The sequence below is a fragment of the Chaetodon auriga genome, chromosome 10 (genome assembly GCF_051107435.1).
Source record: "Chaetodon auriga isolate fChaAug3 chromosome 10, fChaAug3.hap1, whole genome shotgun sequence".
In the NCBI taxonomy this organism is placed as follows: Eukaryota; Metazoa; Chordata; class Actinopteri; order Chaetodontiformes; family Chaetodontidae; genus Chaetodon; species Chaetodon auriga.
In genome coordinates, this window is record NC_135083.1 from 15,862,940 (window position 1) to 15,888,045 (window position 25,106).

Consider the following 25,106-nt stretch of genomic DNA (forward strand, 5'->3'; position numbering starts at 1 on the left):
CAACTTTTTTGGAATCTGTTCATATTTAATGAACTTGTCTTCTGTTACTCTGAGGCACTTTTAGCAGCTGCTGGGGTGATAGAGAGGGTGGTGGCATGCATCAAGGCTCCGCCTGGATTTGAACTGGGGATGCTGCGGTTAATTACATCCCAAAGAGACTTTTTTTATTGTGCATTTTGTGTGTCATTTCTATTTTGGCTTTCTGGTTAAGTGGAAGCATCTAACAGTCAGTGGTATGTTTGGAAAATGGGTTTCTGTCAGCCTTTATCACATATTCTGCGTCTCGATATGGCAACTTTTCCACCTCAGCCAAGCGTTTAAACTGTTTTTTGGCTTCCTTTTAACCAGCATTTCTTCCCATAAAAACAGGTGGCTGGAAAAATCGACATGAAATGTTGCTTGAACACCACTTGAAACTGAAAAGCCACCATTGTATTTTCTGAAGATTATTTCAGAGATTTTTTTTTGACTTCATGACGTTTACTGAAACCTAACATTGAACCAGTGACCCCTCGATGGCCGGCACTTCCTCTGATGGCAGAAAACCTGCAGAGTCAATTTGATTAGCCGCCACTCTTTCTTCCAATACAGCCTCAGGTAATGAGGTATGTCTGGAAGAAGGTAAGGCAAGATAAAGTGGGGGTATTGGCACTGGGGGGGTTGGCTGAGGAGAGCGTGTGGAGGGGCAAGGACCCTTCAAACTTCAAAGGCTTCAGATTGGACACAAAACACACGTCTCGAAGAGGGGGAAGAGGAGGGACCACACAAATCTAATTTTCCTAAAAAGGGGAAATGCAGACAATGAGGAGTTGGAGGTAAACTACTTGTGACCCCACTTTTACCTGGTTACCCCCACCTCTCATCCCTTCCTCCCTCCCTCCCTCCTTTCCAGATCTGATTAAGCCGCAGTGGAAGGGAGCCTCCACTCGTTAAGGAACCCTGTCATGACAAATAGAAACACAAAGCATGACCTGCCTTCAATTGGAAACGGATCCACAGTGGAGGGGCAAATAGGGAGGGAGCCAGAGGAAGAGAAGGAGGGAGAGAGATGGAGATAATTGAATCAAGGCTGCGGGGGAAGACAGATAAATCTTATTATTGATACTTCAGTTGAGCAGAGAGAGAGAGAGATCAGTCTCACTTCATTAAAAGACAGCTAATATATCTGGATCATTTAGCTGCCTGCTGAGGTTTAAGAAGTGCGTAGACAGGGCAGGGCATGACTCTGCATGTACTGTATGTGCATATATGTGCATGCCTGGCTCTCTGCTTTGACACTGGTGGAGACACAAGCTTGTAGTTTCATTATAGTCAAGCCCAAGTTTTTTGGTAGTGTAAAAATCCATCGCAATTTACTTCTCTCACATCTCCCATGATGCCTCTGAAAGATTTCCAATCACAGAAGATGGAAAATAAAGGTGGAAAGCAAACTCTGATTTGTCTGTTCCCAAAACAAGGTATTCTCTCCAGAACAAATACAGAACAAATGTGTCATTTTCCCAGCTTTCCAAATGGCTAATTTGTTGAGGCCCCATGTTGTTATTGTAATGTTCCTCTTCACAGAAATGCCAGCTAAAACAATTGTTGTCTTGGTAACCATGTTCAGATAGGTGGCTGAGCATTACTTTCCCCCCACTCACTGGCTGCACTGCACTGCACTGCTGAGCTCCTGCACCTGAGAGTCAGGAAATAAACTCTGAATGTATATGTCTATGTATGTCTAGATGTGCGTGCGTGCGTGCGTGCGTGCCTGCGTGCCTGCGTGCGTGCGTGCAAGGTAGGAGAGTCTGAATGTAGGACCCAGTGTTCAACTTTACAGCACTGGCGAGGAAACAACTTACAAATCTGTAAATTATCCCAAAGACAGTTTATGCTCTGCAGTGGTCACCTCGACCACATTGATGAGCTCATACCCTGGGCCGTGCACACACACACACACACACACACACACACACACACACACACACACACACACACACACACGCACACACACACACACACGCACACGCACACGCCAGAGGTCTGACTGTACCACTCCTTGGAGAGAAGTTGGGAAAACAAATGCGCTCGTCTCTCCAGAAAGCCAGACAGGAGTTGTAATGAGTTCGAGAGGCCGGTGTGAATGAATCTGGTCAATAATGGATGAGGAGGACAGCGAGGACGACTAGCTATGTGGAAACTCAAGAGGCAGGCGAGCTGAGGAAACTGTCCCGTTCACATGTTCTCTGCTGTCGCTCTCTACCCGAGTCTTTATCTCTCACATGCAAACATGCACTTCACAGCTGGCACACACCTAAGCCAGCAAACACAGCACATATGCATCCAGACATGCGCGCAGAGACACACAAACCCACATATAGAAAGAGAGCCAGCCTCCATTTGAAACGTTCTGAGGTGTAAATAAACACCAAAGAGCTTTCCAGCCAAACAAAACCAATTTTCAAAGCTCTACAAACAGCGCTGGACCAATCGTGACACTGGCCTTTCTTTTCTTTAGAGGAACCGCTCAATTAATATGTCACCACAAGTCAAGACCACGAGACCCTGCTAAAATAAGCGAGCCACTTCAGCCCTCGCCTCTGGAGAGAGACGAGAGAGGGACATAAATTGCCCTCTTTAGAGTAAAAGAGTCATCCAAAAAACCAATAAGCTGTGAGCGGCCACCTGCGGCACTGAAAATAAATAAGCTGTCTTTTTTTTCTGTCGTTCCCACTCTGCTTATTCCCACATCACCTCATGAGCAACCTGTGAAAACAATTGTATTTATCCACTTTCATCAGGTATTCCCTCCATCTCTGCAGCCACCTACATCAGACTTCCAGGTGCAGGTTCTGCTCTTTATGCCAGCCATTTAACCAAATCTGACATCCATCATATGCGTGAGTTACATTCACACACACACACACACACTCATGACTTTCTATTGAGTTTTTATCAGTGTCATCATTAAGTTCTGAATTACACACAAACTATATTCCTAATTTGTGGCAGCTGTCATCAGTTTAAATTCGTTTTATCATCTTGGCTTCTTGTTTGAGACTTAATGGGCACCAGCATTCTCGCGAGGTCAGGACTGCAGTAGCAAAATGGCTTAAAACATCTTAATATAAACTAATCTTTGCATACCTACAATAAACTTTGTCCCTTCTTTCTGAAAACAAAATTAAAGGAAAATGAGACCAAAATGACCTACATGGAAACAATAAATGTATTAATTGATTTACTTGCAAATGTATTCAACATTTTATCTCAAGTAAATGACATCACTGGTGCCAAAACTGCCACTTTTGCTCAGACATTGTGGATTTTTTTTTTTGGCCAGCAGAGCTCCTCACACACGCTGTGACTGTAGGTGATGAAAGAGGAGAGGAGCAGCTTTGAGGAGCATGCTGCCGCCGTCACTGTCACAGACACCGTGTTGGCTCGCTGCTACGCATCCCTGCATTGTCCTCCGCTACACCTGACACTGCCCCTTCCACCTGTGTCTGTGTGTGTGCGTCTGTGTGTGTGTGTGTGTGTGTGTGTGTGTGTGTGTGTGTGTGTGTGTGTGTGTGCGCGTGTGATCTGATGTTGAACACAATGAAGGTACGAAGAGCGGAGGAAGTGATCAAAGTGTCAAGCAGAACCTCTGATACTGAAAACCGACAGTGCCCCCTGCTCGGAAACGCTATCTGCAAGAGGTACGTAATACAGACACCCTCATAGCGCTGGAAGCTCTGATGCTAGTTTAATGGAGGACTTAATAATACCACGCTTACTAACACTGTCACTTCTTTTATAACTAATCAGAAGTCCTGTTGTTACTTTTGACAAATTTTAAGAAGAAATTTTTACAATATTTCACTGATTTTGCAGCAATAAGACAGAAAGGATACGACCTAACTACATTTCTCATTTTACAAAAGGATTTCAGGCTGGTCTCAGGCTCCTGAGGAATCTATTAGATGCAATTAAGATCCTGAGCCACCTGAGCCTCAGCAGCATGGAAACACACTGCAGCCTGCACACCTGCATAATACGGCACTGCAAATTACCTCTCAGACATAATTGTTTCAGTTTTCAAAACTATTTACATATGATTTGTTTGGAAATTGCTCAGCTTTTTTTTTTGGTAACATATTCATCTCTCCAAAGAGAAAGAGTGCTTTGAGAGAGAGAGAGAGAGAGAGAGAGAGAGAGAGAGAGCAAAAAAACAGGTTTTGATTCCTTATGTCAGAGCAAAAGAAAAGGGAGTGAGAAGTTGAGACCATAGATGGCGCAGTCCATTTATCGCCTGTCGTCTGTGTGATATTGGTTTCAAAGGTACAGTTGTAAGTGAAAGACACAGGTTAGAGCATGAGGACCCCTGTCCCAACTATGTGTGTGTGAGTGTGTGTGTGTGTCTTGGCAGACCCAGATGGCAGGCGGGCAACGGGGAAGGTGGGCCAAGCGGACAGGAAGCAGTAAAGGAGAGTTCTGGTTACGGGGATCAGACGACGGGACGAACCGCGCTCAAAGCTACCGCCACTACAGTACTCAAGGTGTGGGTTACACTCCTGGACGCAAGGGACACACACACATTCTTGTATATATGCTCCCCGAAGGATACTGCGCTGGTGTGTGTGTATGCGTGCGCGTGCGTCTGTTAGTATCCTAATTAACATGCAACGGCAAATGTGCACACACACGCACGTGCATTCGGTCACACACACTCTCACACGCCCCACCCGACCCCCTCTTCAACCAAGCAGATCCACTTAAAAGGGCTCGTATCAATTGTCAACGGCCATGTTTAGTTGTTTAGGCCCCTTCTCTCCGCTGATGAGGACCAGACCGTGGAAAATGCAGCCACCCATTAGCCACATGTTGCTTCTAATACTGACCCAATAAAATGCCGTTCCCCCCTGCCACGGGGAGTTCATCTGGCCTGCCACACAGAGAGGTGAGGGATGGAGGGAGACCGACAGGATACAAAAAATGTAAAAAGCAAGGGAGGGACGGACGGAGAAGAAAAAGAAGATGTAACAGTGTCAATGAAAGCGGGAAGCGCGCGGCCTGCTGCTAATTTCCCGCCCTGAGTGCAGTAATCTGAGGGGAAGATTAAGGTGAAGGAGTTATTCTTGACTATTTTATTAAGAGGTGCTTTAGGCGCTGGAAGAAGGGGCTTTAGCGCTCCTCCAGCAGTGTGCCATACAATACAAGACAAACATTTGCTGTTATTGCACCAAAGTACTCTCAGATGTGCTGGGTCGGGGCCTTGCCTTTTGCCGCGCAGCAGCTTGGCATCAAAGTTCCCTGTAGTTCTCTGAAAACAAAAAAATCTGCCCTCCTTTTCTGCGGGTCCTGCCCTGAGTCTGTGTCCGACAGATAAATAGAGAGGTGTCGAAAGAAAGAACGGCAAACCATCACACCTCGTTTTAATTAAATTGGGAGAGAGTAGTTACGAGCAGAGAAAGAGCCACAGAGAGACGCATGAACCTGTTCCTTATGTTAGAATAAAAGCCGTTGGAGCACGAATCTGAATACTGACAGTAATATTTGCAATTTAACATTAATAGTAAACATTTTTTTAAATGATTGTCCCTATTACCAGTTAGAGATTATTCTGTGGAAACTTCTAAAATGTCAAAATAAATCTAAAGTAAATAAAAATATCTTAAAAAACGAAACCCCCAAACTGTATGTATACTGCAGGTTCAACTTCACAAGCCAGTCTTAGAAATGTTCTTTTGTATTGTCATACAAAATTTCAGTATATTTGTATATATATATAAAAAAAATTATATATATATATATATATACATTAAAATGAAACCGGCGACAGGCCAGCAGCCACCTCACCCACCTGCCTCTTTTGCTTGCTGTCAGTGCTTCATCGTGCCAGTCTTAAACACTTAGTGCTCTTCAGTGCTGTTGAAAACAACATGCCTCTGTCAGTGTGTGTGTGTGTGTGTGCATGCAGCCATCCACATGAGCTTTTACTGCGTTCAGGAAAACAGAAGAGAAGACAGTTCTGCGAAGCCAACGTGGCGCTAAGACAAATAACAGTAACACCAAGCTGCACGTCTTCGGCTCCCCCCACTTCGCCCAACATGCCAGTTCCTGCAGCGCAAACATTTGTTTGGAATAACATCTTCCCAATTAAAACAGCTTAATTGATATGTTTCGAAAACCTCAGGAACTCTGAGTCGAACGGTCAGCGCGGACAGACAAAAACCACAGAAGTGGCCGTTTCAACCACTCATAAAACACAATTCAGAAACCGGATCTTCCTCTTTCCTTTTCTGTACTCAAAAGAGAGGATGTGGCTAGACTTGATGAGGAGAGAGGTGGAGAGTGAGGGAGACATGAGACTCGGGAAGCCTCTCCTTAAACCAAACTATAGAAATTCTAAATGTGCCACCTCAGAGTTTGGAGACAACGAAGTGCAACTGATTAAACTTTAAAAATGCACGAGCAGCAAATGTCTCCTTTAGGCGTCAGCCCAGAGATGCTTTTGTAAAGTCACCATTTTCTTTCATCAATAACACAGCGAGGAACCCAACATAGCGCGGAAGATATCAAATTCTCAAACAATACCACAGCGCAATCAGACACAGGACATGTTTAGCATGGGAAGATGAATGTGCTTCTTCAATGATTCATTTCAATGGAACAAATTCATGTCGCTATTAAAATGCGTCCTGAGAAAAGGACGTGGAACGCATGCAGCATCACAAACTGATAGCTAACAGTGTAACAGCCTGGGCCCAACATGGACGTAACACCCAGTTGATGGTCATTATGGGTGAGACCGACGAGGACGACGCAGCCCAGTCCATGACATCACCGTCCTAAAGGTGATGATGTGTGAAGCGTACAGGGAAGGGCAGCTGTGGCTGGGAAAAGGCAGCGACAGACAGGATGTCGAGGCTGGATGGCAGGCCGTGTTTAAGACAAGATGTAATTGTCAGTGAAAGAAAGTAGGATCCGATCATTTCCACTTCATGACACTTAGAATAAAAGCCACAATAGCTGTTTGTTTGACACAGTGACCATCACAAATTTCTTAATTCAATCTCATTTACTTTTGATGGGAGCTACACAGATGAGAGTTGTTTTTTTGTTTTTTTTTCACATCCAGACTTGTTGGAACATTGTCCATCTTAATTCAAAATCCTGTTGGCATTAATCTTGTCTGTATACTAAACTAAGCTAGTCCCAGTCTTATGAACCAAAGCCAAACTCTGCTACACTGGTGTAACTGGTCTGGGTGGGTGCAGCTCCCAGTACCACCCATCGCTTCTGCCTGCATTGTGTCGGAGTCAACAGAGGACATGCAGCCACTGCTCTGCTGAACGGGGTTTTGTTATGTGTATGCATGTGTGTGTGTGCGTGTGTGTAAAAACAGTACTGCAAAATGACTTCTGTCCACTATGTATGGCATCTTTTTAAAACCCGAAGGAGTCCACATATCATATATATAAAGAAACATCATGGTCCACTGACCTGAGTTAAGTTAGCTACATGTAAATAAATACACAACCTAACAAACGCTGCTTAAGACCTACATGTTACTTAAATTCTCCTTCCAATATTCAACTTGACATGCAATTAACACAAAATAGACCACTGCATCTTCTCCCAAACATTAGGCTGTATGTGGTTTTGTTGGTGTAACTGCTGCTTTCCAGGCAGATTTTGGCTATTTTTACGCCACACTCTCCTCCCTGGACTCCTATCCTTTTCCTGTGAGGAGAACATACAATTAATACAGGCCGAGCACTTTGCCTCTGGGACACAGAGCATCACAGAGACGCAAGCTTGTAATAGAGCTATTTGTTTTCCTCAGAAAGCTGTCCAAATGCCCTCGCTGGGATCGCTAGACTGCACAAAGGTGAGCTATGAATTGGTCAAATCCACTGGGGCGGGCTATTGATTAGGCCTACGGCTAGTAGAACGCAAATATGCAACTAAATTAGATATTTATGTTTGTGTGTGTGCGTGTGTGTGCGCATTACTGCTGGGGTAAAATCAACTTAATCTGCATCAACAACTGCTCGAGTATTATAAAACACAGACCTCTGTAATATCAATTTCACAGGCCTTCCTTTGAGTAAAGCCTAACACAAACTGGCTCTGCGTCTTTATGAAACCATCAATCCTACAAAAGCGTGATTTAATTTCATTTGCATTTTTGGATTTTATAAGTTATTTTGGTGGGGACGGGGCTCATTGATCAACAGAAGAAAAAAAAAAACCTGTAATGAGCAAGGAGATTTTTAATATCTGATCCTGTTTAACAACATTTTAAGCATTTTATTTAAAAGTCAAAATGCCAAATCCAGTCTCCTTAGGGTGTAATTGGGGTTAGTGGCGGCTTGGGGGCCCCTTAGGCAAACTTGCAGAATCTGACAAAATACATAATGGACTATAGTGAAAAGCATACATAACAACTTTCTACTGCCTCCATCATCTCGTCCATTTCTTGCTCACATCCGCTGCCCTCCCTCCTCAACATCTCCCTTTTCAACAAGAGCAGTTTGTCAGGGTCAGAAAGCAATTTAAAACCTTTGGTAATGAGAGTCAGTGAGAGAGAGAAGTGAGAGAGGGAGAAGTTAAAGGGAGGGAGAGAAAGAGAGATGAGGTAGTGGGGTGGAGAGAAGAAGAGGATGAGGAAGGAGGGAGGGGTGGGCTGGGGTGTCAGCCATCAAAGCAGGCCAGGAGAAAAGAAGGCCAGGTGTTGGTTGTGGGAATGTGCCGTCCATGGTTCCAGGGACCAGGGAGCTGGTGGGGGCTGTGGTTGGGGGGAGCAGGGTGGTAATTAGCCAAGCCTGGAGGAGAGAGAGGGTCCTCCGGGGCCCGCGGGGATAGCCCCTCCGAGAGGATACCATTTGCACTTCTACAGGAGCCGCCAGCCCCAGGCCACAAAGAAGGGGAAAAGGGGAACTATGGCATCCTTTATCAGGCCGGACAAAGACGCCGCATCTTTTCAAAGGAGACCGGAGAGAGAGAGAAACTCCAGTGTTCCAGAGAAGGAGGGGAAAGAGAGAGAAAGAGAAGAGAAGAAAGAATCCGAGGACTGGTCAGGAGAGAGGACAGAGAGAGAGATGCCAGTGTGTGGGTTGCAAAGCGAGACAGGAGGTTACGGTCATACTGTGACCCCGCCAGTCCTCTGAGACATCAGAAATTCACTAGTGTCCCACACACACACACACACACACACACACACGAAGATAACACATAGAGCTGTGTTACACAACCGTATTCCCAGTGCATAGCAACTAAAAACAATACCATGTTGTTTTTTCACATTTCTATCATTTTTCATCCCAGTTCCCATCAGTTTTGGAGGCATGAAAATGTGATGTCTCTTTATCCAAAAGAATGGTTTTGCCACAACAGAGGTTTGCTTTACACTTCATCTCATGGGAGCTGAGAGAGGCAGCGGATAAGGAGCCAAAATGGCCACCCTCTACCTTTTGACATTATCAGGGAATCTTAAGAGTTTTGCCCTCCTGCAGAGGGGAGGAAAGTGGAGGTCACTGACATTACTTTTACCTATTACCTTTGGAGTACGGCTGTGCTGGGGGGTGAATGGCGGCCTTTGAGGCTGTGAGGCTTTGTGCTCCCGGTTGGAAAGCGGCCTGACAGCCTTAGCTGAGAGGGGGCCAAAGGTCAGACAGGTCATGTGATAAGGCATTTCAGACCTGCATATAGGGCCTCAGACTGAAGAGGCCTGAAAAGCCTCAAGACCCCTGCTCCCCGCCTTCTCTCTGTTTCTCCTCTTCTTTTCTCTTTCCCCTCCCTGCTGTCCCCTCTCTCTCTCTCTCTCTCTCTCTCTCTCTCACTCTCTCTCCCCTTCTGGACACAAAATGCCATTTGTTGTCCGTCAGTCAGTAGCGCAAGGCCCGGCCCGGGCCCGGCGCTGAAAGCTCCATTCACACACCCTCTCACCCAGGGATGTTTTTGCAATTCAATATTTTCACACGCAGGCAGCTTCATCGTTACTTTGGAACCGTACACTTGGCAGGATGAGGCTGGGGGCCTCTGGGACAGAGGGGCTGAGAGGTGGAGGGGTGGAGTGGAGGGGGTCAGCACAGAGGAATCCTAGTGTCAGAAGGGGACGGGCCTATGCCGGCTAATGGGCCATCTTGAAATATTTTAGCCAAGACCCCTCCAACACCTACACACACACATATACACACACAGGCACGCACACTCACGAACGGTTACACATACACATTCTGCCCTACTCATCACCTCACAACCAATTTGACTCCAGGTTAACGAGGAGGGCTCCTACTTCCTTCATCAAAATTTCTGGCCTAATGCAGTCACACGATGTTGCCAGGATAAGACTTTCTCCCCTCTCATTCACTCACTCACTCACTCACTCACACCACACAGCCCATAGTTAGCAACAACCAAATTAGAATGACTGAACATCTGTTTGAGCAAAGCACATACCTGTCAAAAGGCCCCTTTAAAAGTGTCTCTAAACGACACATTCAACAGCTTCAGCAGAGTGAGAAAGTGAGAAATCCATTTTGGGAACATGTATTTGTTTTTTAAGGTACTGTGCACAGATAACCACCGCAAACAAGAAATAAGAGGTCAGGCGACACCAAAAATCCCAGAACAAAAGTCTTGACTTCATGGAAATGTGCCTCATTTTAACCAAACCATTTCGGGAGATTTGTTCAATTCCACAACTGTAGCACCAAGGATTTGCTGAGCATACAGAGTGGCTGAGAGGCAGCTCTTAATATATTTATCCTGTGCACCACACTCTACTTAATGAAATTAAACCACACCAATAGTGGCCCTTTGTCTCGGGGGAATTCAGTAATCAACATGCCACCAGTTTTCATTTTGTATGAAAATAAATGGCAGCTGGTGATATGGGCCTAATTGTGTTGCACCGGGGAGGAGCTGGGTGAAAAAAGAAACTTGCAGCGGTGATGTAGTGGAGCCCATTTTCATGGACAGCAGTGCTCAAGAGAGGTGGTCAAATAAGCAGAGGCATTCATCTGGGGAGCGATACCCCCGCTCCCACCCTCTCCCCCTCTCCCTCTTTCTCTTTCTATCCATCATACTCACAACGAAAGTTAGCCAAGTATTAAACAAATAGAGAACTGGTGAGCCCTACGCACTAGCGCCTGGCAGGGTCACTGGATAATAGCTCAATTACGGTGAATCTCCTTGTACCCTGCACCCCCACCCCCAGTACAATTCCCACAGCCACCCCACCCAGCACGGCAAATTTGTCAAACTCACCAAAACGATGGGTCTGACAGTGTAATCACTAACCGTCCCCACCGACATGAAAGAGGTCTTTATCTGGCCAAATCAAAGAACCTGATCTCTGAGAGAAAAGGGTGGGGGGTGGGGGGGTGGGGGGGGCGACTAGAGAAGAGAACTGTCCCACTCGGCCCCTGTGAGACGCGGAGATGTCTCTAATCCGCTTTAATGAGACATTGCGTGCCCATCTTCGTGGTAATGACGAAACACAGTGAGAAAGATGGTGGTGGTGGGGGTGGTGGTGGGGGTGGGGGGGGGAGTGGGAGAGATAGAAGTGAAGATGAAGCCAAGGCTTTGAACTGGCGGCCTGATGAAAGGGGGAGCAGGCGGAGGGAGTTTAGAGCCACGCTGCTGCTGCTACACTCCACTGTCTGTTTCAGACACAGACAGACAAACAGCCCAGGGGACAGAGCAGTTTGTCTGCTTATCATATCTGGACAGGATGAGCCATCATCAGCAGCGCCGGACTGGGACTGGAGGGTGTGTGTGTTTGTGTGTGTGTGTGTGTGTGTGTGTGTGTGTGTCTACAGATGAGCTACAATTTGTGAAACCACGACAGAAGAATAAAACTTTTGATGAAAAGAAAAAGCTTATTCAGAGCTGCTCACTGACAATTTCAGGATGATTGTGACAGCATCGTGATAGAGCAAGTGTCAGATAAAATAAGCAAACTGAAATTCGAAGCACTGACCTGTCGTCCACTGCACTGCATTATATGAGAAACTCATTTTGTACATTTATAATGACAACTTCCTCAGAATCATTCATTCAGACAAGAAAGTGTAAAAATATGACATTATAAGCTCCTATGAGCACACTGTGTTTTAAATATATATCAAAACAATAACAATGTTAAATCATTTCCCAGCTCTTAGTAATTCAGGCTGAAACTGCGTCTTCATGCCAAGACACACAGCGTTCCTGCACATAGAACCAAGAGCGTGGCGTAAAGAAAGAGAGGACGACATAAAGGAGACGGGACGTTCAGGAATGGATGAAAGGAAAAGAGAAGGGTAAGGACAAATGAAGAAATGAAAGGAAAGAGCGAGAAAGAGCGAGAAAGAGCGAGAGAGCGCGCGGGCTAATACCAAACAAATCAGGATTAGACCCAGATAAGACTAGTCACAATGCTGAGCAATCCCTGGGATATCACAATGCAAGGGGGAATCATGAGGGCTGCTAATTAGAGACTCGACACATTTGCCCCTTGTTTTGCAAACAACACACACTGTTTAACAGCGGGTGGTGCACAATCACACCAGACACACAGAGAGATAATCATTTAGCGTTAATCAGCACACTCAAGAAGTAAGGATGAGGTATTTCCTATGGGATGACTCCTGCAGTCATGGTGTATTCTTAGCCCTGAGAAACTGGATGGAATCTTCCAGACACGGCCCAGCAGTGCTGGGACGTAACTCGATAAGCAGCCACAGGTCAACACAAAATGCATTTAACTGCAGTGTAATGGCTTTTCTTTTCTTTTCTTTTTTTTTTTTTTTGCGCCCCCTTTTCGCCAACACATACCGCTGTTCCAATGCTGCTCGGCTATTTTTAACAAGACCCTGCCCCCATCCGCACGCTGGAAACGAGGGGTATGAGGAGAGACGAAAACCAGGGGGGCTGCTAAAAAAGAAAACATCAGGGATATATCTTAAACTCTCTTGGGCATGCCACAGTCTCCGCTGCCAAATGATTGGGAGATTGCTGTGTTTTTACAAACATGGCAGATGAGGTCATGGTGCAAAGAGGCATATTTGCCAACTGGATAATGTGAGGTCAATGTATCAATGGAATGAATGGGATTTAGAGCCATGTGCAAGAGCTTAATGCAATGGTATTTGTATGTCAACTCAAAATTTGACTTAGCCAGCATGAGACCAGGCAGGAAGCACTGGGCTGAAACACGTTCGTGTGTGTGTGTCTGTGCATGTGTGTGCGTGTGTGTGTGTGTGTGTGTGCGTGTGCCTACGTGTATCCAGGTGTAAGACGTGCCCACCCATCGCTATGCCAAGGTCAAAGCTCAGCACAGTGACAGGACCTCCAACAACTGCACAAAATGGTGCACACACTGATTCTCCATGTCTCACACACACATATCACGCACAAACACACACACACACACACACATTTAGCCAGCCAACAGTACCAGCTCCTGCTGTTTGGATGACATTTTCCACTCAACCTTTCTAGTTTGTGATTGATTGGGGTTAAATCCTAACATTGCCCAAAAATCTGTCACCACTAAGGTGTGTGTGTATGTGTGTGTGTGTGTGTGTGTGTGCGTGCGTCCTTCCGGGATCAATGTGCATTACTGTGCATGCATGATTTCTAAGAGCTGAGGAAAGCCAGTCAAATGTTTTCAGTCCTTCCGTGTTGACATTAAAGAGTCAGTGTGACTTCAACATTGGGCTAAACTGCAACTTGAGTTGAAGTTTCGGCTTATTCCAAAAACCAAAACCAAAGCTTTGGCTTCATTTCTATCTTATTACACACAGAGTGAGACACTGTAATTCACTTGAATATGAGAGTATTGATCATTTATTAAATCAAACAGACAATAAAATAAGAATAAGAAAGGGCAACAGAGGGTGGTGTGAGTCTTCTTGGGGGCTTACTGGGCCAAAAGATGGATGTGACAGACAAATATTAGCATCATAGCAGAAAGAATAAACACTGAGGAGACCTGAAACCGCTAAATGATTCACAACAATCCCATTATAATAAGGCTATTAAGGAGTTTGCATCATTTTCTAAATTATTTGCGCATTTTATGGCACCTGCCCTTGACCAGATTGGAGACATCTCTTTTCTAAGGGACGCTTGGCCAAAACAGCAGCAGCAGCAGCAGCACATTTACAGCACTAACTGACTGAAATACAATAAAAGCATTTCCCTGGAGATAAAAGACTGTCCAGGGAGGAAAAGAAGGAGTCGTTGATAGTGAAGGAAAACATTAAAAAGAAAAAAAAAAAGTTGGCAGTGAAACAGCCGTAAACCAGACTATTTAAACAAATTATTGCGATATTCCATTTTAACTTGCTCACATGAATAAACCTTCGCTCTTTAAGCTTTAGAGCGCAGGTAATTCATAGAGTAACCAGTTCTTTACGTTGTAATTCTGTCTCCAGTTTATTCCCTGCACAGGTGGAAGAGATCATGAACGTTTCCTTTATTGGCTGACTGTTTCAAAGATTTAGGAGTAGTAAGCAGAACTGGGACTTCGTACTACACTGTTGTGCACATTTCGGGGTAATATGAATAGTTTACTGGAAAGAACATTCTTCAAGAGTCTGCTTTCACAGCAAATTTGAAGATATGGTTACAAAAAGCAATGCATCTTTATTTGTATCATATTATGTGAATCAAATGTGGACCATATGTTACTGAAACAGACAGTGGCTTGACATTGAACCCACTGTAACCGTGACCAAAACCTATCCCAACCTTAACCAAAGTCGCTTCCCCTACAACTAATTAATACGTTACAAATAGGCAGATTTATGGCTGCGTTATGAATAAAGGAGCAGAGAAAGTTACACCTTCACATATCGTATAGTGTGCTCAGAGAACACAGTTGTATTTCATGTACAGTATAAAGTTATTTCACTGAACACACATGGACAAAGACGAGGAACCAGGCCTGGAAATAAATATGGAAAGACGACTATGAGCTTCCCAACACACACTCAGCTGTATCCTACATGTGCACACTAGGACAAGGAACTCACATCCACCAAACTTCCATAATCAAGTACTTATGTAGCCTATGTGGCCGTGCCAAATGTGGACTGATGCAATTAGTTAGGCTACACAATTTTTCAATCCCTCAAAAATTGACACAAATGGTCCTAAAATCAGTCCAAACGTTCTGAAAAAAACCCTCCCCAATGGCATGAAACAGAGAGTAAACGAAGCATTCCTGCATCAAAAACCTTGTCTCACAAAATCACATCGTTTTCCTGATTGGATGGTGAACAGTATTTCTGCAAACTGAGAAAAAGGACTAATGTACAGAACCACAGCGCACAGTGTGACATCACCTGAACGGCTTCAGGTTTTCTGTTCACCAGACTGTGATTCTCATAGCGCTCGCTGCAGTCATTTTAGACAACGATGTAAAACTGCAGAACTGGCGTTGCCTGATTCAGAGCGCTGCTAAGATCATTCACATCATCACACATGAATGCAAATGGCCTCTGTGGAACCACAAGAGTCTCAGGTTTCCCCACTGCGTTCTATCTATGAAAGGTTTGCAGCAATAAAATAAAAGATCTCACAGGTATTTTCATTTTGCATGACGTCCTGCACGACCCACATTCAGAATCAAACTAAATAAGTAGATGGTTTTGTCTAAATGCACTGCAGGCTAATCATTAGCCTGCATCAATCAGCAGCAGTGTTAAACAGGAAGAGTCTTCAAAAACTATCAAAGTAAGAGCGTGCAAGATTTCTGTCCATGCTGCCTTCATTGGCTCAACAATGCACTCACTTCAAAATGGAAACAAATAAAAACTGAGAGATTTACAGTTTCAAAAAAAAAAAAAAAAAAAAAAAAAAGCAGTCAGTGAGCTGCAGTCACCACATTACATTTCCTTTTCATTTGATGATCCTATCATTTTTATGTTCAGGCTCTAATCTGTGAACATGGCGGAGTGCTATCTGACAAACATTACAGCTGCATAGTAATACATGGGAGCCTGCACGGCACCCTGAACGTTTAGCCAGAAGTTCAACATAGCTACCATTGTTGGTTTTAAAGTGTTATGGGTTAGGTTTTATTACTTCTGTCAAAACATCAGAGGCTGTTGAGCCAGGCCAAGTTCATGACTGGGAGCCCATCTAATAACGGGCATTTAACACAAAGATCAATAGGATATCTGGCAATTATATAGGCCAGAGAGAGGGAGAGAGACAGAGAGGGGTGTATATGAGGGGGAAACTGTCAAAACTTGTGTGCGTTTGTCCAGCGTGGTGGATGAGGAGAGGGAGGAGGTGGAGGGTCATTTTGTGCAAAATCAGCAAAAAAAAAAAAAAAAAAAAAAAAAGGAAAAGAAAAGAAAGAAAGAAAGAAAGAAAGAAAGAAAGAAAGAAAGAAAATCACGTGATGAAAAAAATCTTTGATTTTATTGACTTGATAATGCAGACGACCCCAGTAACTAAAACAGCTTTAAAAAAAAATCAATAAGGTGTGTAAGCTGCGGATTGTGGATTCAACACCTTCCTGTTTGTCCGGCTGTGTGCAAAGCTGTTCCATAATTATATTTCTTCAGCTTTCTGTGGACACATTGCTGCGCGCCTGCAGCAGAGCGTGTGCGTGTGTGTGTGTGTGTGTGTGTGTGTGTGTGTGTGTGTGTGTGTGTGTGTGTGTCCTGGTCTCACCTGCACACTGAAAAATACCGAAGGAAAAAAACATCTACACTCACTCAACTGGAAGTCTTAATTGATCCAAACCCAATTTCAAAGCAGCGCGTGGAGCCAGCAGTACGACGCCATAAAACAGCCGCAAGGTGCGAAACTTTCCAGACACAAACAGCCCTGGGCAGCGGACACATACACCCATACATATATTCACTGTGGTACGTCTTAAATTTCATGTGAGCAAAAATCTAATTCACTGTCACTTTGCTGCTGCGTTCACTGTCAGAGCGCCTGCGTTACTTTTTAGTTTTTTAGATAACAAGAGGCCACGTCTCATATCAAAGCCGTTATCCTCGATCAAATGAGATGTGCTATTCGTCGTAGGATTACCTGACATACTGAAAGAAAAAAAAATCAATGAAAATATGTAACATTTTAAATTCAGAATAATCAATAAACTCCTGCAAAGCAGCGAGGGCATTGCTCCGGGTATAATTAAATACAATCAAAAACAATACGTGCAGCATTTGAGCTCAAATTAAACTCTGTGCAAGAAGTCCAATTATAAAGTAAATATTAACAAGCAAGGAAAGTGGTGTTTCTTTAAAAAAAAAAAAAAAAAAAAAAAAAAAAAAGTCCACCTGTGAGGGCAATATCACGTTATAATCCAAACACACCAACACTCACTTAATCCTGACCCCAAAGCATTATGTAAACAAACCAGAGCGACTGCATACTAATCAATGCGAGCCTCTATTAAAGCTCCCATATTCATATTCTCCATGTGGGACTGCGGGCTCTCTACACGGTCGTGGCCTTTAGCGCGGCTGCTCCGTGTGTGCAGTCTGCCGAGGACAGAAAACATACACGAGGGTTAAAAATAAATGATAAAGCAGCTGGTGAATGCTGCTGTGGGCCTTCTGTGTGCAGCTACGGGAGAATAAGCTATTTTACCTAAAGAAGAAAAGAGGGTGGCACAAACTCCCACGCGTCGTATTCAAAGGTTGTGGGCCTGCATGTTTTGAATGTTGAGAAGAACAAGGTATTTTTGTCTGCTCTGTTTTTCTCTCTCGCAGCGCTGCGACACAACAGATCTGAGGCCTCTGGGCTGCAGAGGCTTCCAGTGGTCCGATGTGAGAGTGCTACAAAGCCAGGTATTTGTGTTCATTAGCACCCGGATCAACAGACTATCAAGGCTGTTTAGAGATCAAGACCGAGTGCAATTACTGGGCAAGAAGCAGGATCCTCGACATGTTTAAGTATTTTCACAAAGTAGCCCAATTAGCCTTATGCTTTTCGTTTCTTTGCTTTTTTTCTCCCCTTTTCTTTTTTTCTGCCTTTGTTTTTAACTTTTACGGGAATTTGACCCACTGTGCACCAATCACGGAGAACATGCGAGAGAGTGAAGGTAATAATGAAAAAAAAAATGAATGAGGGGGGAAAAAAACAGAGTTGGTTATTCTTTTTATTTGAATTGTTATTTATCTGAATACAAGTGTGCTGAAACCCTCAGGCCTTCTCAACATTTAACAATATCCCGAACAGACGTAACATTAGAATAAAAAAAGATTTGTAAGAAGTACAGGATCATTTAAAGAAAAGACGTTTCAGGTTTGTTTTAAAAGCTGTGCACGCACGTTTATCCCACTTCAGCTCTGAAATGTAAAGAGCATTTTTTTTTAAAAAAAAAAAAAAAGTCTGAATTATGTCTAAAATCAAGATTTAGGTTCACGTTGAATTAAAGCCAGTGGCTTTGGCAAAGTTACAAAGCTTGTAAAGGCCTGTAAGCATGCAATCAAGCATGGCCAACACAAAGACAATAACAGCTATATTTTATTATTCATTGTTCTTTTTTTTCAAATAAGCTTATATTAATGCATATATGTTCATTTATTTATATAGTTGAAGTTGTCTTGTGTTAAGCTCTGCGTTTTCACAAAACTACAAATCGAAACTCACTATGGAACAAATACAACAAACACACTGAGACATAACAAATGCCAACAGGCCTACATAAATCTTTAACTTGTGCAGCAAACGTCTTTCAAATGAACTGTGCATAAAAAATACAATGACCCATAAAATTGGCCGCAGAAAACAAAGTGCATTCATGGAGGATTTTTTTTTTTTTTTTTAAGACGCTGCAAATAAACGCTGTTCATAAAATCAAGCCGACAACAATTAACAAAAGTCAAACAATAAACATGGTCCATTTCCGACGAGAAAGTGCTCACAAAACTGAATACATGAAATTTCCGTGTGACGCGAGCAGCAGTCCCCTAAGTAGTAGTAGCATGGGCGCTTTCTTGCACAAGACGCATTATTGATTGGCATTCCCTGGAGGAGGAACCAGTCTGCAGCAGTCCGAGGGCCCTGGGACAAAAGTAAGTTGCCAGAGAGCGATATGTTCTGCGGTTCATGCAGGATCGACTCAAAAATCTGCGTCAAAAATACTGCTCTTTTTGCCGAAATTCACATCTTGGCGTCTCCGCTTGCAGGCGAGTGAAAAGAGTGCGCTCAGCTCGACGTGAGCTGTGCAGCAGCCCTCAGCGCAGAGCAGTGCCACAGCGCCCACTATTTCAAAAGCCGGGAATATTATTTCTCAAGACTCGGTACGGCTCTATAAAAAGTTACTATCCATTTCGGCAACTTTTCTTGGTAACTTTCGGGAAACGAACCTACGCCTCCGCCGAACCTCCGACAGAACTAAAACAGCAAATTACACGAGCGAGCTCAGATTTTTTTTGGACGGCAATGTTTATCTGTGCCTTTATAGGAGCGTAATCAACTAAAGCACCAGCGGGCTTCTCATCACACATGAAACTTTCTGACACCGGGAACCAACGCGGCCAAGACCGCGGCGTGCAGGGGAACGGGACTGAGCAGCCGGAGCGGGACACATTTTTAGTAAGATAAGTTAACTCTGGACAAAGAGTCGCCCCCTCCTCTCATAAGGCTATGACAAATGACAAGGACGCATTGGACATGTAGAGACGCAGGAGTTTGGAGCCGGCGGCTGAAAGCGATAAGAAGGAGAAAAACAGAACACCTACTTTTGGCCAGTTTTCTCGCCCTCGCCTTGGATCTCATCTTGTCGGCTTGTAGATTCCTCTCGTCGTCCTCCGTGAGCCCAGAAGCAGCAACAACACTATCTTCATCTCACCAGCATTGTCAGTTTGGACACCTTCGCACATGCGCACAGGCCATTCAATCTGACACCCTCGCCGGGGCCAAAAAACTTTCCAATGTATTCATCATCATCACTTTTTTGTCCTATCGTCTCTCCTTTAGATCACTTATCTCTTCCCCTCCTCCTCTTCCTCCTCCTCCTCCTGCTCTCCCCTCACCATCTCACCTTCCCTCCCTCCCCCCTTACCATCCCCTTACTCTCGTCCCCCTCCTCACCCCGACGCCCCCCTCCACCACCACCACCACCACCACCACCTACCCCATTCAGCTCCTGCCAGCACCTTCTTGGATTTTTACCCCTTTAACAGCGACAACTTGGTTTTCTCCAACCAGCGGTGAACACAGTGAGGTATGCTGAGGTCAAGGTCGAATTATAATAATAGAAATGCACCGCAATTATTATTATTAATAGGATTATTTTTAGATATTTTTATTTTATTTTTTTTCTCATAATATTTCTATGTCCGCCATTGAATTCTAACAAAATAATTTTCTTTGAAAAATGTACAGACTGACAGAAACTTTGTGCCGAAGCTGACGTTGTGCCAAAAAGCGCTCGAATTGTGCAGGTTATTTTTAACTTCATTAATGCACACGCGGGCTTAAATAGATGCAGCACTCGATCGGAGTTGCACTTTGCAGGCTATGATTTGTTTGTGTGTGCGTGTGTGTGTGCGTGTGTGTGTGTGTGTGCGTGTGTGTAAACCTTGTTGCCCTCAGGACAAGGCGGCCAGCAGCCGTTTGACGCATGCATGGAGCCTCCACCAGCAGACTCCGTACCGGGGAGAAATCCAGGCTTTTTTTTTTTTTTTTTTTCCTCCAGCGTTTGCAACAATCGTATTTGCAGCAGTTATTTCTAGAAGAAGTGTTTGTGTTCGCTGCTACAGCCAATGTGCGGCGTAAAGTTAAGCGCAGATCACCTGAACGGAGGTGGATGGATGCAGGCTCTGTAAGTCATGACTTTTGCCTTGCACCTGTTTGTTTGCTGCAGGCAGGAGGAGACCGGCTTTACGTTAGTCCGTGCATCCAGCTGTCTGATGTAGCCCGAAGGACTACAAGGTAATTTTTTTAGAGTTTCATTTACGAGAAATGTATTTATTGAAACACAAATACATAATCTAATTCTGCAGCGCTATTTTTACTAATTTGTATGTTAATTCTGAAGATGCAATTTAGGCCGTTTACTGTATTCATGTGAGGTAAAAGGAAAATATTTTCTCATACAATTTATTAATCTTACTTGAGCTATTTTGCATGTCTTTTAAATTTGTGATATATATGTCATGACAACGCAAATTTTTATCATTATTATGAAATCATATTGTATTGATAAATTAACGCTGTGTATTTTTGCCTGACTAGCCTCTAAAAAACAGAAACAAAAGGAGGCTTGATAGAAGCTGAGGATGTTCGAATATATTTGTATTTTATGATTTATAAAAGTAATAAAGTCCAGTTTGACTGATGGTGGTAGGCTGGTCGTCATATTCATGTGGTGCCTGGGCCTTTAGCCGACATGTCATATGGGAATGGTTTCCGTCTAGTTTGGCTGAATAAAGGCGGCTCTATGTTGGAGCCTATTAAAGATCGGTGGTGATGGAGCGGCTGCAGTCTGCAGGGAGAGCGGCGGGGATCAATTCCCTGCACACTAATCACACCGCACTTTTATGGGACGCTTTCAAATTCATGCATGAAGACATATTAGTAATATTATGATGATTATTGTGATTATTATTTTTATTTCTAGTCATATTTCTAGCTTTGTGCTGAACATTACACCGGCATGAAACCACTGCAAATAAGTCGCGGTCTGCCTGACATTTCTTTGGTTTTCTTGCTTCGTGCTTGAACCGCAGCTTGTTGCTCATTATGATGCCCATGAAGCAACAATTGATTTGAATAAGGGCTCGAGTTCATCAAGCACGTCTCCAGCCTATATTGGACACAAATTGCCTGTGGGATGTGTTCCCATGATTTGAGGTAAAATGAATCATTAATCAATAATAATCAGATGTAATTAGCATACATTAGGCCTGTCTGTATATTAGGGGGTTTGTCTTGGCATCACGAGGAGGTTAATTTTATTGGCTTTGCAGAATGAAAGGAAGCGCGTGAAGTACGGTTTCATACCTACACGAGGGTAAGTGTCAGGAGGTGACCACCGTATAACAGACCCGTGACATTTCCTATGTAACCCACGTGTTGAAAAAAAATCCCTATAAAGGTGTGAATTCAAATACAGAATCAACAGTTTCATTTTAAAGACGCAGGCTGCGGCCTTCCAGGCAGCGCGGAGGTGACAGTGGCGAAAGGCAGAAACTGGTCGATAAACAAATAATAAATTATGTGAATGAGGATGGTGTACAAAGGTTTTGTTTATTAAGGGAAGCGGGAGCGTGGCGACAAGCTATCAATAATCTATTGCTTTCATTGATTGGCTCTATCGATAACCGCGTCCTTCATGCAGCTTCAGTCTGGAAGAAAAAAAAAAAACATTCAGCTGAACTTTCCCCAGTTTGTGGAAATTATTTCCATCAGCCACCCGAGACAGTTGAGGCCAGGCCTCTGAATATTTCTTGCATATCAGTTTAGACAAATGATTTCACGTGGTGCAACACCTATTTTACAGGAGCAATTAACTGTGATTACGCGTGCAAAGAAAAGTGTTGCTCTCCGACACTGGTCCGCGGGGAATACTTCTGTGCGTCATTTAAACGTCGACCTTTAACGGGTTTGTGGAGAGGCAGAGCGGCCGCGCAGGAGAAGCTCGCGTTTTGTAGCGCTTGCCTTCCAGAAATGTGGCTCTTTTTCCCCTCTTTTGTCCTGCGGCTGGAGGGAGCGCAGGAGCGCAGCACCGCTGGCTCCGTCCCCGGAGGAGAGGCGCGCTGCTGCACTGCGCTGTGTTCAACCATCTGCACAGGACCCCTCTTTGTTTTATTAACCCGTCTAATTAGACTGAGGTGAAGCAGATTCATAATCAGCTGAAAGTGAAACAAACTAAAAAAAAAAAACACGACAAAAACAACACGATCCAGTTAAATAAAAGGGGCGGAATTGGGCCTTTAGTTGTGCTTTTTAGGATTATTTCATTATTTTGTCATTATTCTTTATCCTGGTAACGGCCAAAAGGACACAGTGCGACCTCTGTGGCAGATAATCTGCATATATACACTTCTGTACATGGTATTGTTTGTACGTCAAGATAGCGTCCCCATGGCTCCTGTGTCACATCAGGCCCCTTACGCACGCACTGAGGCCTACTTCTGTACGTGCAGGCGAACTGTCTGGCGGGTTGTAGAATGTATAAAGGACAATTTGACTTAATCTCATCTTGATGAAGTGATGACGTCTTCATAACACCTGTATTGACGGTACAGCCTTTGGGCCGAGACTAACCGTTTCTCTAAAGCATCTCATGTCGCATTGTAAAGGTTTTCATTCCCCATGCAATAAAGGCTTCACACTGTATGTACAACCAGAAACCAGAGTATCAGTCCCAACAGCATGCTCAGACCTGGAAAATCGTTCCTTAGAAAATAATTCAATTACAGGAGAAAATGAGATAACTGTTAACAGTGAGAGCTGATTTACAACAGTTTACAGACGAGGCTACCACACAGGTACAAACACTGGACTACTGAGTCTGCAATGTAACGATAATGGTATAAAAACAGAAATGGCAAAACCTTACACAAATGTGCTAAATATGATCTTTCTCACTATCACCATTATCGTGATCATTCGGCGCACGCGCTCTGATGACGACGATAAGAGTATGTGTGTGTGTGTGTGTGTGTGTGTGTGTGTGTGTGTGTGTGTGTGTAGGGGTGGGGGGAAGCTACAGCAGTTTATAACACAGTGGACTGGTGTGGTCAGACTGCGGTGACTGTACACCCCTCCACCCCTCACACTCTCTCTCTCTCTCTCTCTCTCTCTCTCACTCACACACACACACACACACACACACACACACACACACACACACACACACACACACACACACAGGCCGCTGAAACCCAAGCTTTATCCACGGTGGAAAAGGCTCCGGGTCTGTGGATTAGACGTTACGCGCAGATAACATCAGCGCACATTAGATATGTGAAACGGAGCACCTTGCGGTCCGGCCTGTGGATGAGGCGGGCCGAGGGGACATCAAAAAGCCGCAGCGGAGCCTTCTGTGAGCATTGTAAATTTGCTAACTGTAATTCTGCCACAGTCGATGTAATGGGAGAGTAAACATGGTAACTAGCCGGGCAGGGCGCTGCCCTACGCAGAGGCACGCGCTCACGCACGCAGGTGAGCAGTATGACGTGCCGCCTGCACGAGGAGGGAACGACGACCCACACTCGGCTTTGTCATCTCAGACAAGAGAGAAATGATGAACACAATAACAATCACCTCCACCAACACTGCTTTTTTCAGGGATCGATACATACAAATTCCCCAAGATCCCAGCAGCTAATCAATTAGAAAAGGGGGGTGGGCACTCCAAACTAAAGGAGTGGCACTCCGCAGCTCCCTCCTTCCCTCTAATGAAGTCCCCAGAAGCGGTCATAGTGAAGTTGCCTTTGTAATTATTAGCCATTAATTGGGTTCAGGACCTTGGGCGTCTATGGGAAATGGGAAATCTGACCGCTAATCCAAGACGTTTCTTTGGGGCCTTCTGCAGTGTTGTTAACATGCTGTCAGAGACAGACGGCGCTGCGCCACAGCTACTGATAGCAGGAATATGAAGAGGTTAGAGGGCAGCGGCTGTACAGATAGGCTGCAGACACGCTGCAGGAGGCCTGCACTGGAGCGCAGCGGCACACTGGCAGCACATCTGGAGAGCTATAATAAAGCCAACATACAACATGTTTCTAATATATGTGCGCGTGCATGCACGTGTGTGTGCTGCTGATCAGACAGATCGCTGGTTTTGAAATTTGTCGATGAAATTCACAGTTTGGAACATTATTTGCAAAATACAGACGAAGGCAAATCTGAATCTTTTGAATGAAATATTTCGGCAACACATTTAGCCGCGGCCTCGGTAAACCCTCCACATTCATCTTCATCATTTAGCACCTCGAACCTATTGCAACACATAAATTGTTAGAATTCGCCTGTTTGATTGTGTAATTGTGTGTCGGGCCAGTGACGCCTGGAACATGCATCCAGCTGTCAGTCCGGGTCAAACACCTCTGACTATCGATCCGGACAAAAACACACGCAAACCAATGAACGCGTTTGATCATTTCAGTTTTTCCTCTGAGTCTGAAAAAAAGGAGTAATTATTTCATGACTGTGCCTGA

At 44.4% G+C, this 25,106-nt stretch overlaps 1 protein-coding gene across 5 annotated transcripts in view; it reads right to left on the reverse strand.

The window, feature by feature from the left end:
* prdm16 (PR domain containing 16) overlaps positions 1 to 20,109 on the reverse strand; it is a 180,058-nt gene extending 159,949 nt beyond the window's left edge. For 4 of the 5 annotated variants that reach the window (XM_076741325.1, XM_076741323.1, XM_076741321.1 and 1 more), the window contains exon 1: positions 19,677 to 20,108. In XM_076741325.1, the coding sequence (XP_076597440.1) occupies positions 19,677 to 19,713 (37 nt within the window). In that variant the 5' untranslated portion in view covers positions 19,714 to 20,108. Of the gene's footprint in view, positions 1 to 19,676 lie in introns of all 5 variants that reach the window. The other variant, XM_076741320.1, reaches the window with a different exon arrangement.
* Positions 20,110 to 25,106: the final 4,997 nt, after the last annotated feature.